The following is a 19,849-nucleotide window of genomic DNA, read 5'->3' on the forward strand; positions in this document are numbered from 1 at the left end:
GGGCGCGGCAGCGGCGGGGTTAGCCACGGCATCAGCATTAGCAGACTCCCCCTTCACCAGGAGAGCTTCAGAGGCTCCATCAGTGGCAGCTGGGGTTGCTACATGGATAAACCCCATAATCCAAATCCCAGTCACAAACCCCAGAACAGAGAAACAGGAGAAGGAAAAAAAAACAGGAGACAGGAGGAAGACGGCAGTGTCAAAGTGACTAAGACATGAAAAACCATAGACTTGGTGTGTGCCAAGAGATTAGCTGGAAAGTTTGAGTGCAGAGGTGAAAACAATTTTGTCTTCTATGCAAACACAGCTTGACACAAAAACAGAGAATGTCAGGAAAGCCAGGTTGGACAATGTTCCTGTCAGCAGGATACTCACCCTCAGCCAAGAGATCTGCACAACAACAAACACAGAAACACCAGTGAGAAAGAATGAACATCAAAAATAAGCAGTATGATTTTTAAGTATCAAGACTCTCAGATGAAATTTTGAAATCTTTGAATTCAATGATTTTAATTTGAAAACTGCCAACATTTTACAGAACAAATAAGTAATAGACATACACCACCAGTAAAGCCAAAAGCTCCTTAATGTAACTTAGATATTGAAAGGCTACACCTGGCTGTGTTCAGGTTTTCAGAGGGGCCAAAGAGGAGGTGTGACAAAAAAAGCAAATGCAGCTTTATAATGGAAATGTAATATAAACTACTAGAACTTCCACACTGTCCAATAAAATACTTCAAACAGGGCACCGCTTCTGTATCAGCTCATTTAGCACAAATCATATATCACTGCCGACCATTATCCAAAAGCATACCATATGCTTTTTAATTGAGTTTCTTCTTCCAACCTCTTCCAGGCAAAATTTGGTTTCTGTTCATTTTTCTGGGGTAATAAAATCACTGTATGCATTGGAAAATGGCCCATGGTAATGTAAGTAAAGGGGTCTGTAGTTAATGGGCTGAAACAAAACATCAGCAGTGGTCCATTTAAATGTGATGGAATTTATGTTAAATAGATTATCACTTATTAATATTTGTTTCTGTAACTAGATTTAAGTTCAGGTCACTCAGTATGTTTCAGTGCTGCTTCCACTTGGTTCAACTGACAGTTATCTCTGCTGTGCCTGACCATATGTTAACCTAACATAACTGTGGAGTGGACGCCATAGGAAACATGAATTCATTGGGCAGGAAATATTATTTGACACAAGACCTGTCCTGGAGGCTAAAACTATGTACAAGTGCTTAAGAAAATCATTATAATGTTAGGTGGAGACAGTGTTTTCAACCAACACATGGAGCTAATATTAGGTCAGTTAGCCTAATTATTAATGAAACAGGTTAATTAATCATTTATTAGCTTAACTGGCTAACAACTACAGTCATCTAAATCAGTGGTCACTTAGAAGATTTGAGAAGCCTGCTTTTGTCTTCCTGTCTGAACTCAAAAACCTGTTGTTTCTGGTGGTAAACCTGCCACGTTGTCACTGTGATAACATACAGCTTGACAAGCATAGCAGCTGTAACTGAGGTAAATCAGCTACCAACAGAGCAGAAAGTTCTCACCTCCCCATCCAGTCATAGAGGACGCCGCTGCAGTCCCTCCTGCCGAGGAGGAGGACATGGGATCTAAATCCAACAGGAACCCATCATCAAGGGCACTAAACAGAGACAAAAGCAAGGGAGTGACTGACCGTGGGAATCCATTTCTAATCTAATACTGATGCATCTCAGATGAAACACTATATAATATGCTTGAATGACTCTTACTTGGTTGTAGCAGTAGTTGAGGCAAGAACTGGTGCAGTGGGAGTGATAGAGGGCGGAGGGGGTTTGGCAGGTGGCACGGGGCGAGCAGGGGGCCCACCAGTGGGCCCACCAGCGGCAGCAGGAGGCGCAGGCTTGGCTGGGGCAGCAGCAGCAACAGCGGGCGAGCTGTTGTTGGCTGTTGGCTCCTGCCGTAGACAAAGACCCCCATTAATGTGGTGGCCAACACAGTTATGTAAGCTTTTTATCACATGAATTCACAATAAGCCACTACCTGGAAGTCACAACTGTTAAACGTGAAATGAAATTTAACATCTTTTACTTGTTCTTGTACTTGTTAAGACCTCAGTAACAGTTTGGTTCCGAAAATGAACAGTTATTGTTATTACTACATAATGATTATCATGAAACATGACTTACCTTAGTAGGTGACCTGTACAAATAATGATAGCACATGAGTTAAAGAGCTTAATGGTGTTTTCATGCAGGCAGCACTTCAAAGAAATTCCATTTAGCAAACATCTGTAATTAATGGAACCACACTGCTGAATAATGGCATCTTGGCCCCAGCGCCACTCAAACAAAACCTTTCTTTACACCACTACAGACAAAGCAAGAGCTGCTTGTTTTTGAATAGCATGCATCTACTCTAAAGCCTTGTAAAGGTCAGGGCAGCGAAGAACATGTTAGTAATGACATCAGCTAAAAGTCATTGTAAAGTATGTCAGTGACAGCAATGGTATAAATTATGTCAGGTCACAAAATGTGAATATATTTTTATAGAAAAAGTCAAAACTGTAGGTTTTCTATAGAACTGCATCTTGAACAACATTATAGCACACAACAATACAAATATCAGTCATTTGTTCAGATGTCATTACTACAAAATCATTGAAAACCATAACTTAAACAGAACAAAAGGTTTTGCAATCAATACCAACAATGGCAAAATAATATTTACATGCTCTATGCCCATTGACTGAGAATACTTACTTGTCCTCGCTGAGTTGGGTAAAGACAAAGGAAATTGCATGTTAGAGAAGTAACAGGGGATAGTGCTGATAGCTCATGAATGTAACACTAATTCAAAAATGAAACAGACTAGAAGTGCCAAACATACTCAGGTGCATGTTGGACAGCCAACTGTTGAGTCAAACTCATTACTGATATGACTTTCAGCTTGGCAAAATCTGTTACTACAGCGTTACTGAAGCTTTGGCCCCGTGTTTCTGTGGTAAGCGTTAAGAAACCAATACAGGCTGGGGATATACAGTATTTGGCTACTTACGACTTCTTCCCCTCCAGAGTGTTGAGGTGGGTCTCCAGGGACTCCAGAAGACTTTCTGGGGCCTGCAGAATGACACAGCATTACTGTTTGGTATGATCAGGGAGAATCACAGAACAGAGGGGACCACACTGACAGAAACACAGTAGTGGGATTTCTATGAGAAATTTGGAAAGATATGACACAAGAATGACCCTTGCTATTCAGTTGTTCTATGAAAGAGGCTGTTGCTGTGAGTCCATGCGTCCTTCCCCTGGTGCACTGATAATTATCTTCCTTGTGAAGTTTTTCAGAATAATTAAATCGACACTGACTGGACAGCAGTGACTTTTAGACCACTTCACTCTGTTCAGGGATGCATTTGTCTGTGAAAGCCATACTCCCAAGCTGCTAGACCTAAAACTCCATGCCACCTAAAGAGGAATACAAACTTCTTGGAGATTTGAAAATTCATTTCCTGATTATCTTCAGCTAGTGAAATTTAACCTTGCATTGCCCCTACATTTACAGCATTAAAACCCATTCCTCACGGCATCACCTGTGTTGACACTTACAGTATGTATGTGTATTGTTAGGTACTTTGTTTTGCATCACTTCACTCCATCTTTTCTTTGCAAAGTCTTCAACAGTTGGTTGTTAATATATTTTCATAATTTGTATAATTCCATCCAGAATTATGGGAAATGGGGGAAAAAAATCAAGATGAAGATACAAAACAATTAAAGCTTTAATCATCATGCTAGTGTAGAGAACAGAACAGTCCAGTCAGCCACAGTACAAATCTGCATGCTCAACCAGGTTAAATGGGACATTATCACCTCCTGACATGCAGTAAAATGGACAGCACAATCATTTCAGCAGGCTTATAAAGAGAGCCCAAAGCTAATTCAGCCAATGAATTAAGTCACTGGTTCTCTTTCCTTAATTCCCTGCTCCATTTCCCGGATGTATCCATTTAAAGCTGTCTAGTCTATTAGCCCTAAAACTTTACAAGACCAACAGGGCAGAAAGACTGATAATATTTAGCCCTGGCACTGAAAGGAAGACCATTTATCAATGTCTGTCTGAGATCCTCTGACTAAAACCTTATGACATGAATGTATGAATGTGTCTGGTTCTGTGGATCTAACATCCAAACTCCTTTTTCAAATACTCTATAATAAAAGTGCCATACATTATAGTCTATTCAGTTCAGCATGGTGTGGATGTGTTCTATAGCACCGTCTCGACAGTGACCTAACAAGTCTACATTTTACCAGACAGCATTACAGCGTGCCTTTCATGCAAATTGCCCACACTGCCAAGTCTGAAAGTACAACCTTAGCTGCAGAGTTACCACAACAGAGTTGTTCCAGAAGTCTGGAACAGATTCAAGAACCAAAGGAGAAATCGGTTCTCACTTTGGGCATCACTTATATTGGTCAGTGATCCAAAAATCCGGAATCCAATAAGTCAGAAACTAATCTTTACAGTGAGGCTGTCATGGAAATTCTGCTGCACAGCTCCAGGATAAAAGTCTGTAATTTCTTTATACAGGTGTTGTACTAAAACTGTTCAGCTCAAGAAGTCAGCAGCATTGCTCAGGATATCACAGCTTATCCAGTTGACTCTTAGTCACATTGTCCCACTTCATCAGAGCGCCTGATGTCTGTCTGCTGAGTGTGCACTCACAGTGCAGTGTGTGCTTCAGTGCACTTAAAGACCGTTCTAATGTTGACCTTTCCTAAGCTGTTTGCTTCTCAAAGCTAGCTCTGTGCACAGCTCACTCTCAGCCTGACTAATCAATATGCATCTGTGGAAGTGAAAAGAGAAGGGCCCCCCCATCAATCACCACAGAACCACAGCTCACTGGTTGCATGGATGGAAGTGCGCATGGGCTACAGTTGGACATACCCCCTTTTTACATCATGAGACAGCATAGCGTAGCGTAGCTACCCCTGAACGTCTGGCTTTAATCAAATGGGAGCAATAATGAACAAGCAGGAGGAAAAAATATTAAGTAGCTTTTGACTTTCACAGATGCAAGAACATTGGGAAAAACAAAATCACAGATACAACAATAATTTCTTGAAAGTAAAGTTAAGAAAAAGCCTTAGTCAGCTTTACCTGAGTGAGTTCAGGTATGTCATTTTTGTCTATTCCAACTTGCTGTAAAAGAAGAATGTGACAATGTGACAGTTAATAAGCGTAAGATTAAGCTGCAGATCAGTGACCAGTGTGTTCTGCAAGTTACCTCAGCAATTTTGAAGAATTCAGAAACCCGAGTCATTCGTGTCAGGAATCTCTTGTAGATTTCCAGTCCGTCTTTGCACTGGCTTCTCTTCATCTGGAAAAATTTTTCTAGACAAAACCGATAAAAGATTAATCTATCTTCATATGGTTAAAAATAAGTCTGGTTTAGTTTTCTTTTAATCCCATTAGCCAAAGCCTCATATACTATTTCCTCTCCCTCTGTGCCACAAAGCTCCACTCGGTGCAAAAACTATTAGTAACACATCACAGAGGCAAACCATTGCACTGGCTCACATGTTCCTTCATCGGGCACTGTACAGCTGCTGTAGTCCAGCTGAAAATAATCTTAAATAGTATCCATAAATGCTCTATATTCTCTTAAACCAAAGCAAAAAATTAAGTATTTGTGAAACAATATTTTTAGTTTTCTTTCCTCAGTACAACAGGAACAAACAGATTGGGGCTCAGTGCCACAGACAGGGTGGGGAAGTCAGAAAGTATTGAAACACAAGCAACACAGCTGAAGGAGTGAGTCTTTACCTAGCAGGTTAATAATGCCATCATTGTAGCAAGCATATAGCTTGATCAGATCTTTGAAGAGCAGGAGAAAGCAGGCATTTATCACTCTGTTGTTCAGGTCCTGTGGATGCACCTGTGGAAAGACAAGAGGCACATATAAAAAGATGTATATCACTGACTGTTTCAGTTAGAGTAGACCACACGTTCCTGTCCTGTGTGTGAAAGGGGGCTTGACTACACATCATCGTACATTCTGCTACAACATTAAGCTTTATTAAACCCAGTTAACAGTTTTTCCCTCCGCAAATTCCGTAGCCTTGCAAAGTGACTTTGTCACTCACATCAAAATCCAGCAGTGCGTCGATCTGGCTCTGCAGGGTGGGCATGCCTTTCAACAGCTTCTCTACTGACATGGTCCTCATCACTCCCTCAGCTCTGGCATGGAGAGGGAACAGAGAAGGAAAGATTAAGAATAAAGGAGTAAAGCTGAAACATTTTAGGCCAGTAAAGAATAATATCATCAAACCAAGATTAATAACTGAGAGGAGCCTGGTCTCTGTGGTCCAGTTGCCACTGTAATGAATGAGGGACCTGAGACAGACTCGCATGCTGCCTGTTACCATGAGTACCTGTGTACCTGCCCCACATACTGTATAGTATCCACCAACGTGCCTGGTCTCATTTCTGTAGTCTGTATGAGTGCCACTTTATGTAGCCAGAGGGACCCTGTGCCTTCTAGCTAAACAGAGCTGTCCACAGTGTGAGCATGAGTAATAAGCCACATTGTATTCATGTGTGCACTCAGTACACAGAGTGCAATCGTGGACTGGGCTAACTGATGAGCTGGAGGGAACCAAGTCCCTCCCACACACAAACTGGGGGGGGGAGGGGTGTTGTTGGGGCAAGTAACAACAGTACATGTTCAGGTCTCAGCTAAGCATTTCTAAAATTCAAATCAATTCTAAAAAAATCTGTATTCAGGCTGAAACAGTCATGCAGCAAGGTGGTGTGGTGAGAAATGAGAAACTGTACCCTTTCTTGACTCGGCCAAAGTCAAAAGCCATCTGTCTGTAGGCAAAGGCCTTCTCATTGAGATAGCGGCTGTAGCGTCTGATAAATGTGGACATGTCATAGCCTGAGGAGAACACAGCACACAGGAATGTAAGAACACGAGCACATTGCATTTTTTCAGTGCTAATGAAATGCAGTTTTTAAAAGGCTTATAAATAATAATGTCCTTTGTTTTCATTTTCTTATTCCATACTCGACTACAATTCAGGGGGAAATATTACATTCCAAAAAGTTACATTAATTAATTAAATATAATGCATCAAAGAGTCCGCGTCCACCTGATGCGACGGCTCATTTAGCTAATTCCTGGGGAAAAACTAATAAGCATATTTTCAGGCGTCAAACTATCGCTATAGTAATATGGAGAATTTTAAGAGTGTGGAATGACATCTTTCTTAGCTAGTGAATGCATACATAGATTTCTACACAAGTGTTTCATGTAATCCACATTCTAATCTGATGTTGAACACATACTGTTTAACGCTACAGATACTGTAGACACTCTAGTAGACGAAATGCCCTTGACAACAGCCCCTGAACACTGTGTTTATCACCATGGGAGACTGTGTTCATTTCCATGGAGATGGGTTTAATTGAGGGGAGAAGGGGCTAGGAAGAGTGGGAAGGTTGGTTTTAACCCTCAGCCTTGTTCTCCCATTGTCTGAACTGCTTAAAAACCATCTGTTAAATGCCTTAAATTTAATTGTTAGAGAACAAGGGAGAGTGGAACATAGAAATAAAGGGGTGAAAGAATTAGTTAATTAAAAATCAGTGCTGTATATAAATGAATTGGGGTTGAAAGTGTTGGATGGCTGCTTTTCTCATACATAAGGAAAGAGACATCACGCACCATGAGAGCCAGTTTTGTCCAGGAAGTTGCTGAGGTTGAACAAGGTGTTTCTAGATGCTAGAAACTGCAAGAATCTCTGCAGGAGATGACAAAGACAGAGTTAAATTCTGTCAGGCACAAATCAAAAATAGCTAAGGAAAAATATCTTAAGTTGGCATTCTTAAATTGTTTGGCTTTGGAGATGAACAGGCTTAGTTACAGAAGCAAATGGCTGTAATAGGTGCATGGTTTCAAATTTGAAAGATTATGAATATGAGCTTCAGTGATCTTAGACTGAATAGATAATCCAACACAATAACGAAAAGAAAAAACAGTTGTTTAAAGGAATAGTAGAAACATTTGGGAAATGCACTTCCTCACTTTGTTGCCATGAGATAGAAGAGAAGACTGATTCCACTGTCATGTAGGCTATATTTAGTAAATGTGAAGTAGGCAGCTGGAAACAAGCATAAATAGTTTCTGTAGCCTGGAGATGTACAGTATAAGGCTTTTGAAGAAGAAGCTTTATTATCATTGTAACATACAATGAAATTTTGTTTGGAGCTGAGGGGCCCTGGGCCGCTGCGTGCTGCCATCACGGGCAACTTGGGGGTTCAGTGTCTTGCCCAAGGACACTTCAACATGTGGACTGCAGGCACCGAGATTCAAACCTTCAACCTTCTGGTTGGGAGACGACTGTTCTACCCACTGCACCACTGTCGCCCCCTTTTGGTACCTTTGGCTGATGTCTTCCACGTTTCCAGTCCTTATACTAGGCTAAGTAGCTGCTAGTGGTAGAGTTTGTATTTGTCTTGGAGAGAAATCCAGCATTAAAGTGGCACTGCCACAGCCTTAGTGAGTGGGAGGGTGTGAATATGAATTAGACACAGAGAGTGCTGGGAAATAGAACATAAAGACGATTAAAAGGCTCTCTCTGCAGCCCTACAAGAAATGGCTTACTCCAAACAAACGGTACATGCTGTATACATATTTTGGTAACAATCTCATGCCTCAAACATTCACGTCACTGTTCCTTTAAGCTTTTTTGTCCATATCACATGATTCAAATGCAAGCTGAGCTTATCAGTGAACTCTGTGTGTTTGTGTGAAGGGGCATGCACAGAATGCCACTGTGGCCCATGGTTACACTCAGCCTCTCCCACTGACACGTGCAGTATTGACTCCAAAGGTTAATACGATTATCTTTGTATCAGTAAATATCAGCCAAGCTTTTCTGCTTTCTACATAATGCATGCTAGGCTGGTGATCCATAAAATAATGGGGGGGAGCAGTAGTATTTAGAATGGAAAGTGAATGAATGAGTGAAATGAGCTTCACAGTCTGCAGCCACTGTAGTACAGTATATTCTCTCTTCTTCTAAAACAGCATTTTTCATAAGGCAAAGAAACTTCATTTATGTAGCACATTTCATACAGAGGCAATTCAAAGTGCTTTTACAGAGGCCAGGAAAAACAGTACCAGCATTAAAACCAGAATAAACGCAGTTACAATGAAAATAACAGGGCAGAGGAAAACGGGACGTAGAGTTAAGGCACATTCAAGGTCATCAGGACGTTGGCTCCATCTGTGTGCAGCATAGTAGCTGAAAGCAGCTTCACCCTGTTTGGCTCTGACCTGAAGTTCTACCAGCTGACTGCTTCCTCAGGATCTCAGAGCCCTGCTGGGTTTGTGTTCTTCAAGGAGAAGAGACATGGATTTTGGCCCCATACCATTGAGCGATTTATAAAGTAGTGGTAGGTCATTGGTAGCCAGTGGAAGGATTTTTGAACATAAGGGTTTCTCCTTATTGTTGTAAGCACATTAACAAAGTGTGGCCTTACAACGTTATGAGAAACGTCCCGGCATACTAAATATTTACTGTACACATCTGACATGAAACAGTGGAACTCATCTGGGGTGCAATACTACTCTCCTTAAAGTTACAGTTTATAGTAGTTGCCAAAATTGTTCTTTCTAGTAGAAACATCCCCAGAACTTATCTTAATGGGGAGAGTAACTGTCGAAGGCTCCTACCCAGCTAGGAATTCTTTGTTCCAAGAACGTTCCAGTTATGTTCCAGTTTGTTTAGGAAAACGTTATCTTACAACGTCCCAGTGTTTAAACTTAAAAGTTCCTTTTAAGTTTAAACAAACTCTGCAACTTTGTTTTGGATAACAGAAAATTACTTTGCGCTGTACAATTTAAATGAAGAAAAACAGTCAGTTAACAATCCAACATCCTTACGCACAGCTTCATATATGACCCCAGACCCATTAAACTGCTTGGCAGCAGTGCAGAGATATTTTTGACCGGGATAATACTGTCTAACCAATCAGTGAACGCCACCATTAGGGCTGGGAGCATTTTACCAGACATTATACCTGCAACCAACATCAGTATATACAGTATGCGTTTGTTATAACCTCACCTCATTACCATGCACCATGAGGTGGTGTGTGGCGATCAGGGCTTTGAAAACCACCACCCAGCTGGCATTACCAGCCCTCTCCATCAGTGTGTCAGCCATCTGCGGGACATTTACATTGGTCTCCTGGGTGGCCTGGACCAAGTCTGAGAAGCACAGGGATGAGATGGAACAGGAGGTCACATGACAATATTAGCAGGGGAGAGACCCAACACAAATACACACTGCAATAAGACCTTTATTCAACAACTGCAGGGATGTTGGAATAAAAATGGGTTATAAATGACAAACAGGAGTGTGATAAATGCACTGTAGTACTACTGGTACTGGGCTTTGCTGCCTTTCACAGCCACACTCTTTTGCATCCTAATTTTCACTTGTGGTATTAGGTATTGTTAGTGTGACAGTAAGCATTTCCTCAAATAAGCAAAAAATCTGGAAACAGACAAGACTTAAGACTTCCACCATCACCCTGTGTAAAGAAAAGCCTCTTAGCAACACATTTTTACATTCTGGACTGAAACACAAATTTAGGATCACTTATAGTAAACTAAAACCAGAGGTTTAGTCAAATTAATGGTCATCAGTATTGTAGCAACTGTACTGTATTTGTGTGAGAAAAACTTGCTTTTAAATCAGCAGAACTGTCTCAGGAAGCTTCCATTTCCATCTTAAAGAAACATAGGACACATTTCACATTATGCCACCAGTGCCTGTTGTGAATCATTCTGGCTGCTGCTTTGAGTTTCTGCAGCCAGTCATTAATACCAGTATTGGCAGGGGAAAGTGTTACACTCCACAGCAGGCAAGACAGGACCACAGTAAGAATCAACCAGACAGACAGCACACAACACCAAGGTTCTGACAGGCTGCTCTACTCCAGTGACAAGACATTGTGTTATACTGAAATTCACTGTACAGTAAACTACCAGCTATTTATCAGGTTGATATTTTTTTGATAATGAATGAAAGATGACTATCACTTTGCTTTCAACAAAAAACTCTTGATAAACCCACCATATGCTACCAGTTCTGTACTGGCAGACAAAGTTAGGAACTAGCTTGTGAACACAGCAGACAGAGCATTCAACAGCTTAAGAGATTTCCCTCAGGACTTAGTGGAAACCAAGCTAGAGCAAAAAGAATAAGAACCAATCATGAATTTATATACATAGCACAGTGACTGTGAGGAATGAGATAAGTAGGTGTGTACACACACTGATGGACAGAGAGGCAACAAAAACATTACTGCTGTCATTTTAAAAGCTTTGATTCAGCAGAGCAGGGTGGATGTAGACTGACTACTGTGATTCATTAATAGTGTCATATCAGTTTCTGCACACTGCCAGCACATTAGGAGGCATCTGTGAGATGGTTATTGACTTTATCTTCCTGGCTTAATATAGACTCCTTACACCTAGTACACCTCACACATGGGGCAACATGCTCCCTGTTAAAATGGCATTAAGTGTAGAGTAATGGATGTGGATGGAAAACTGACACGTTTTACTTAAAGATACTTAACTAATGAAATGTTTCTAATAATCATTTCTTAAAAGTGTTTATAGATAGTGAAACAATGACAGCAGTTTTACACGAGGTTATTTGTAAGAGGTTACCACAGTGAATTGCTGGAGTCTTTTCATCATCAGGCAACCACCAAAGATTCAGGGACCCATATACATTGTCTTGGTGTTTTACAGCAAATGATCACAGGAGCCCCAAATACTACTCCACAGTTGAACATAGTTCTGAAAAAATATACCATTTACTGCTGTTTGAGTAAGGTTTGTTTGCTAAAAACTACATAGACTAGCCATTTTAGGAATTACATTACTGAATGAAAGTGTTTTTGTGAGCAATTTTAAAATATTTACATCACTAGAAATGAGTCAGAAAATAGGGGGACACTATGCATTGTAGGTTTTCGTCTTTTCATAAGAAAAATATTTAGCTTTCAAAACAAAATAAGACCTAAGATCACCTAAGACATTCAAAGTTCAAAGTGTTTATTTGTCATATGCACAGTTAGGAAACGTGTTTCGTCAACAGTCATTGTGCATTTATGCATGTGCAAACTGAGAATGTAAACAGTACAAAACGTATTTCCTGGTAATAAACTCCTGTCAGCTGTTTAGGAGTCTGATGGCAGAGGGAAAGAAAGAGTTCTTCAGTCTAGAGGTCCTGCATTTCACACTTCTGAACCTCCGGCCAGAGGGTAAGAAGGTGAACAGTCCAGCCAAATGATCTGTGCTTAGCTTGCAAAAGCATTGGTGAATTACTGCTTTGTGGTTGTATGCCTCCACCATCAAATTCATGGAAATTGGACGGACATGAGGTCATTGTGACCTTTGATGCCAAAATATAATCAGTTCATCCTTGAATCCAAGTGGATGTTTGTGCCAAATTTTAAGAAATTCCTTCAAAGCATTTCTGATATATCACATTCACAACAATGGAACGGTTGTGAGGTCACTGTGACATTTTCCTTTGAACACCACAATCTAATCAGTTCATTGTTGAACCCAAGTGACATTTGTGCCAAAGAAATCCCCCCAAAGGCATACCTGACAAATCACTTTCTCAAGAATGGACGGGGCCAGACGGATGAACAGACAACCTGAAAACATAATGCCTCTGGCAGCGGCTCTCACTGGCGCAGAGGCAGAACAAACCCTCTTCAGTCTTTGCATATATAAGTAAGTACAATATATTCTATAATATTTGCTTGCAATTTTAAAGTGCATTTTGTTTTGCAGTGTCATTACAATATGAACCACAACAGTTTTAGATAACAGTTTCTTGAACTATCGTCAGTGGGTGTATATATATTATATGATGAATTGCATTACAAGTTTATAGTTCTATTTCCACTAATAAATGTCCCATTCTAGGAGCAGACAGAAAGCCAAATCGATAAATCATGATGCAAAAATGTGTTCATGGTCACTTTGCTTTCACAGTCATTCCCCTAGTCCATTGGCTCTTTCACTTCTTCTATCATGCCGTCATCATACACATGGTAATGACTGCTGTGCATGTCATTTTCAGAAGTAAAACAATGGATACACAGACACACATGCAGACGTGAAGGATAATTGCTACAGGGCTGATGAGTCAGCAGCCTCCATCATCCTACGCCTTTCATTTCTCTGTCTCTGCCTTTATTTCCCACTGTGAGGGTCAGTGCTTTTGTCAGACTGTCAGAGAAAATGAGCCACAACCATCTAATATTTACATGATTTACACGGCTTCCTCAAATCTACTGTAAATCAGGTCATAAAAAATGTATAGTAAAACTGTATAGTTGTAATTCAAGAGAATTTTATTTTATTTTCTTCTTTTATTAGTATTATGTGTTACCAGGTGGTCCTTGATTCTTCACTCCAGTGGAATGCTTCTCATTTCTTTGTCTGTTCAGCTATAGAGGCTGTTGCTGCTCACAATAAAACTGCACACAGCAAACTGCCATCAACCACGGACCGTTACAGAATGTATTGTTTGATTGTATTGGATTGTATTAAACCTTTTATAAACTCATTAAATTCAATGAATTACTAATGTGTCCAAGTCTATGTGAAACTGTGTTGGGTGATGCCCTGAGAATTATTTCTACATGCAGTATAGAGTGCTTACAACTAGCCAGAAAGCGAGAGACAAAGAAAGAAGCAGAGAATCTCGATGATTGAGATGCACAGCAACAGTCGAGCAGGAACCCCTGACTCACCGTCTCTCCCACCTTCCTTCTCAATTATTCATATGTGTGAGCGTGAGTAAGAAAGAGAGATGGAGAGAAAGAATTTAAGACAGCTAGATATGTGGTTCTTGTCGAGTGCTAGCACTCATAGTCACGCTGACTAACAATTATTTGCATGCTTGGGTGCATATTTCATAAATTGTATGCTGCAACATACAATAAAACAAATCACATTTTTCATACTACATCGCTGCCTGTCTAAACAGACATACGCACCAATTTCGACCTAATTATTTTGTCAAAACTGAGTAATAGCAAATTAACAACAACAATAATGGTGTACACCAGCAATTTAACATTGCAATTGTATAACAGTGGAGGATCTGACAGTGCCATTTTTTGGAAAACAGACAAAACTGACACAGCAGAGGCCAAGATATGCTGACTTTTAGATGCTAGTATGAGACAAGCTGTAGCATAGTGCATCTGTCCATTATCTTTACTTTACTTTAGCATTTTTACTTTTATTTGATAGTCACTGAGGGTAAAGACAGGAAACATGGCAAGAGAGACATGCAATGTACGGCCCTTAGCCAGGAATCAAAGCCTGGTCATTAAGGTTATGTAGAACGTGCCCTCAACATTAGGCTGCTGGGGCACCATGCTGTAAGATTTTATGACTTCTTGTTAGAATTTAAGCTGCTAGTTTTGTGCTCAGTGCTTCTGAGATAATGCTAGTGTCCTACGACAAGTGTAGCATGCTAAAAGGTTAGCAGAAAGGTGAAAAACACCAGTCTTCCATTGAATTGTACTATAAATGGTTTGTTGTGAGTGGTTGCATAACCTCATAGCAGTGACCAGCCTGATCTTGTTTGGAATTGCCATTGCAGATATTTTTCCTCGACCTCAGGATGGAATCATGTGAGCAGAGCTTAAGATACATAAATGTGCTGAGAGAGAAGGTTCCAGGTTCGTGACCTTTCTGTACGGAGTTTGCATGTTCTCCCCATGCTTGGGTGGGTTCTCTCCTGGTACTCCGGCCTCCTCGCACTGTCCAAAGACATGCGGCTTAGGTTGACTGGTGTCTCTAAATTGCCCCTAGGAGTGACTGTGTTTGTGTGTGTGTGTGGTTGTTCGTGTGCGTGTTGGCCCTGCAATGAACTGGCGACCTGTCCAGGGTGTACCCCGCCTTTCGCCCGATGCTGGCTGGGATTTGCTCCAGCCCCCCGGGACCCTGTTCGGGATTTAAGCAGTATTGAAAATGAGATGAGAATGTGTTGAGAGTGCTGTAAAATCTAATCTGGATAAATGTACAAGTGTAGGTTACAGCTAATGGAGCAGCATAGTGCCTAGACATTCCAAAAGCCTGATGGGAATAAAAATCAGCAAAAGCTGCCATGGAGAAGTGTTGGTGTTGAACCAGTGAGAGTAATTGCAGTGTCAATCTATCCAGCTGTCAGAGCAGTCAGCCAAAAGCCAGTGATTGCTGCAAGAGTCACATCTACACTTAAATCTGAAGAATCACAGGTGTTCAGCAGCACTAGTGTAGACCTCAGACAATACTGCTCAGGGTAGCACACAGACATACACTGATGTAGCCTAACCGCTGGCTAAGGGGCTGTATATTGCAGTTGTTATATTAGATGGCACAACTTTAGTGACTTTTGTATACTATCTTAAGAACAATTTATTATCAGCGCTGATCCTGAAAAGGTGCATTAGCAGCACTGATATGATTGGTGCAAATAAAGAATGTCAAGGAAGTTATCAGCTTCTACTGGCCTTCATGCTGCATTTTACACTGGGTCTCACAAAGCTAAAGCAGTTGTTTAAAATCGTACTGTAAGACGGTTTACCAGATAGGCCACATTACAAAACCTCTTCTTCAGTATACATTACAAAATGTATTGTAGCAGTCACACATGTAGCTAACCCTCTGCCTAACTCCCTGCTCCATTTTACAGGCAGAGCACATGAGCTGTCAGCGTACAGTGTAGCAAGCGAAAGCAGGAGACTTGTTTGTCTAACCTAACACAAAATGAGAAGGAGGGAAGATAAAGAGAAAAGGACACCTGAATGTGAGGAGCTCATGAATAGACATGATCATGCACAGTCTGAAAACATGCAGTGCACATCTGCACAAACACACAGACATGTACAGCTGATGTTTCACAATGGAGCCACATGAATCAGCATATTGTCTGTCAAGCGGTCAGTCTTTGTAACCATGGCAGGAAAGGTCTTTTTTGTTCTCCATACATAAGGTATAAGGCATCATTTATGTGCTTTATTTATTTTATGTGCTTATTTTCTTCCCAGCAAATCGCTGCTGTCATCTAAAACCTATTAAAACCAAATAAATATTCATTCCCCTTTGGGTTTAATCAAGTATGCGCTCTATCAATAAACATAGTATGTGGCCAGTTTACCATGAAATAACGCTGTGACTGCATTGGAACCTCTGGGGAGTCTGTGTTAGCAGATGTCACTGAACAAACTCCAGGATGTGGAATAAAATAAACCGGATATATTTATTGTCATGAGGGTTTGTCACAGCACAAAATGGTTCTTTTATTAGTTTTGTAAGAGCTCTATGGTGCAAAGGTATATAGTATGTGACACTGACAGTCTTCTTACTAAAATGTATGCATTCTTACTTTTGTCTTTTCATAGGATTAGCTGATAAAATTAAACATAAAAAATACCAGCCTCACCCTTTAACAAGACCTTTCTGCCTATGTAATTTGTGTAAATGCAGTACAGTTGCCAGGCATCAGGGCATGTGGAGATGTACTGTCTATTAAGGACAACATTTCTGTAACCTGTCTGAATAGGAGCACATATTTCAAAGGCCATGCCTTGCAAGTTTATATATCTGTAAATGGTCAACAAACAGCATTAAAAGAACAAAACAACAATGAACTGATCCTGCTAACGAGTGTTGTCCATGGAGATGTTTTACAAGCATTAGGTTTACCATGGTCACCACCTTAGTTCAGTGTGTTATCATGCTAACATTTGCGAGTTAGCACCACAAACACAAAGTACAGCTGAGGATGAGGGGAATGATACTAGCTTTGCAGGTTATTTGATCATAAACCAAAGTACTAATTATAATTAGAATCTAATGATGGTGCTAGATGGAAAGTTAAGGGATCACCTAGCTAGATTTCATCCTGAAGGGGATATGAATGTCTGTGCAAAATTTCAAGGCAACCCACGCCTAGACCCACACTGCTACTACAGCTAGAAACACATACTGTAAATGAGTCTAAACATGACATGGTTCATGGCTCATGGCATGGCAGACAAGGTTCTTTGTTACAATAAACATGGAAACACTTTTCACTGCTGAAAACTACAATGCCCAGCTGTTTCTAAATTATAAAAATGAAAATGTCTTCAGTAGGGCTGAGTGCCAGTGGAATGAAAAGCAAAGAGGAAAGTACATGTATTCAGGTATTAATATTTTTCTTCTGTTTTTATGTAATTTGTTGAGAGAAAGACAATTATAGCATAATGCCAGACTTATCCTGTGAAGGCATCCCTTTAGCAGGTGACCCATCGGGGCTTGTATTGATTGAGATCTACTCACACTTTGGTCTCTTGTGATCTACTGAACCACAGAGTGTCAGAAAGTTATCAATGAAAACCCCATGAGGATGCCCTGCAGCACCTGCCACGCCCAACACATACTGTAACTCACAGTACTCCAATTTCAGCTGCCACTCATCAATAAATGTAACTGATATGAAGGCAAAGCACCAAGCATACATGCACTGCAGAACACATTCAAGCACATACAGTGAATAAGCCTGCACAAAACACATGCAACATCCTCACGTTGTTCATCGAAGGATTTTACAAATGTAACACCCTGCACCACTGAGGACGTGTCAAGGTGGCTTCCTAGGCAACGGGCTCTCATAGTTGCAGTGGCATCATGCGTTCTGTAAAATTCTTTTTAAAATGATCTTTGTAGGTGCAAACTCCCACAGCAGCAGATAGACAGGGGTCATCTGGCCAAGGCAAGATGCATGTGAGTCTGTACTGAAAGTTATTTATTCCCATATTTCATACAGATCCATAGTGTCATTTCAGTAGGTGACTCAGAAAGGTGAGGATCAGTGTGTTCACTAAGTGCTTGGTCTATGTCAGACTGCAGATACAAGGCATGCTGAGTGATACCTTGTTGCGTTACACATGAATGGACCATGAAAGCAGTGTTTATTTATAGATCATCTCACCTTCAGGCAACATAGAGGAGAAAAAAAAGATACCCAGAATGCAATGTGCCCCATGACAGTACCAATGTAGTGTGGCAGCCAAACAAAGAGGAAGCTACTGGGATCGAGACACTGGAGACTGAAAGTGACATCTGAGGTAAAAGCCGGCATCTTGCACAGTGCTGCTGCTGCTGGACACAGATAGCAGTGCTGTCTTCTTATAGATGCTTTAGCTTTTCACTCAGTTGTCAGTTCATCAGCAGAAAATCACAAATTGTGTGTTTGTGACAAACGGAGTTGTGTCCGCATGTGAAATAAAAACTGCAGATTTCATAACAATTAAGAGGGACATCCACTTCTTGTTTTTACTAACACATCAGTATGTATGTACTGTATGTCAAGCCACTTGTAAAACTGAAAGCAAACTGTCAAGAATACACTATAGAACCATATACATGTAATATATATACTGCACAGCACACATACTCGTCATATTTTCAAAAATATATTTTAAAATGTTTCACTATGTACCTATCATGCCAAGGCTGTTCAATTTGAGATTTTAAAAGCTTAACACCTGAAAATCCGCACTTGTGTTTTTTTCAATTTTTAATTCAAGTAATATACTTTGCGTTGACCTTTTTTTTTTTTTGAATTCAGGCTATACAGTCGTACAGTTGTGACAGTTTTTCGTTTACCCTTTAAGGCCGTCATTGCTTTCCATTCATTTTCAAAAGGTACTGTATGACAATCAAGATTCGACCGATTCAAATGGGCTTGAGTTGTTAAGTGTTGTGCTGCATTCACACAATGTTGGCAGGATGGGAAGAAAAGGAAAAAACACCACTTAATCTGAGTTGGGAGAGTTCACACATTATTCTGAGGCGGTCAGCCCTAGCATTAACCTTGTAGTCACACCAGATGATTAGCCTAAATTAGTGTATTTTGTTGTGTAATATACTATTTGTAGCAGTTTGTTAGCAAGTGAAACTAGAGAAAGTGTACAGCTCCCATAAACTTGGCTGAATGGATTGGTTTTAGTGCTGGGTTTTATTGTGATGTAAATGCCAGCAGCAGTGTATTTGCAGCCACTCCACTAGAAGTTTGTTGTCATATCTGCATTTCAGCTCAGCAGCTCGGAGATGGTAGTAGAAATCCCCGATATCTACAACATGGAATTACACGTTGTAATCTGACACAACATGAGTGGTTTTTCCCACCAAGCTGTTGCTAAACAATATGACATGAATGCAGAGTTAGGCTACATACTATAACTTATACAAAAAAAGCTTACTGTAAACAGGTCTGTTAACTTGTTATGGTGAGGAAGCTGTGTATAACCAGCAAAAGTAAGAGAGGTAGTTTGGCCTCCTGATGTTTTTATAAGCATTTGTTGGTTTATTTGTTGGTTGGCTTGTTTACAGCCTAAACCAAAGAGTAATGAATGGATTCTGGAGAACTATGCTATGTCCTCTGGAACAAGATTCTGGTGGTGATCCAGCTCGTCATCCAGATCCAGGAATTTTTTTAAAGGATTTGTCACCATTGTGAGATTGGATCAATTCACAGTTTGCACAGAGCACTAGAGGGCAAAAAAACCCCTTTAAATACGTGGCGGCTAACACTGGAGAATGATATAACTGCATCACAGGCCTGTTAATTTTCTAGTTACAGTATGTTCTATTCAGTGGATCACTGGTAGGAATGAAGGAATCCAATTTGTACCTACAGTAAGCCTTTTTTTTTTTATCTTGGTGCTCAAATTTCACTGCCTGTGTTCTAAATGTACTCCACTGAAA

General features: G+C 40.5%; 1 protein-coding gene across 5 annotated transcripts in view; it reads right to left on the bottom strand.

Moving 5' to 3' along the window:
• snap91a (synaptosome associated protein 91a) overlaps positions 1-19,849 on the bottom strand; it is a 49,375-nt gene that overhangs the window by 16,535 nt on the left and 12,991 nt on the right. For 4 of the 5 annotated variants that reach the window (XM_020621580.1, XM_020621577.1, XM_020621581.1 and 1 more), the window contains exons 2-14: positions 10,131-10,273; positions 7,724-7,799; positions 6,835-6,937; positions 6,144-6,237; positions 5,824-5,935; positions 5,285-5,391; positions 5,158-5,199; positions 3,055-3,116; positions 2,760-2,768; positions 2,187-2,199; positions 1,770-1,954; positions 1,566-1,660; positions 376-390 (exon numbers count right to left, since the gene is read on the bottom strand). In XM_020621580.1, the coding sequence (XP_020477236.1) occupies positions 376-390; positions 1,566-1,660; positions 1,770-1,954; positions 2,187-2,199; positions 2,760-2,768; positions 3,055-3,116; positions 5,158-5,199; positions 5,285-5,391; positions 5,824-5,935; positions 6,144-6,237; positions 6,835-6,937; positions 7,724-7,799; positions 10,131-10,273 (1,056 nt within the window). The remainder of the gene's footprint in view (positions 1-375; positions 391-1,565; positions 1,661-1,769; positions 1,955-2,186; positions 2,200-2,759; positions 2,769-3,054; positions 3,117-5,157; positions 5,200-5,284; positions 5,392-5,823; positions 5,936-6,143; positions 6,238-6,834; positions 6,938-7,723; positions 7,800-10,130; positions 10,274-19,849) is intronic. The other variant, XM_020621578.1, reaches the window with a different exon arrangement.

The sequence above is a fragment of the Monopterus albus genome, unplaced genomic scaffold (assembly GCF_001952655.1).
Source record: "Monopterus albus unplaced genomic scaffold, M_albus_1.0 scaffold262.1, whole genome shotgun sequence".
In the NCBI taxonomy this organism is placed as follows: domain Eukaryota; kingdom Metazoa; phylum Chordata; class Actinopteri; order Synbranchiformes; family Synbranchidae; genus Monopterus; species Monopterus albus.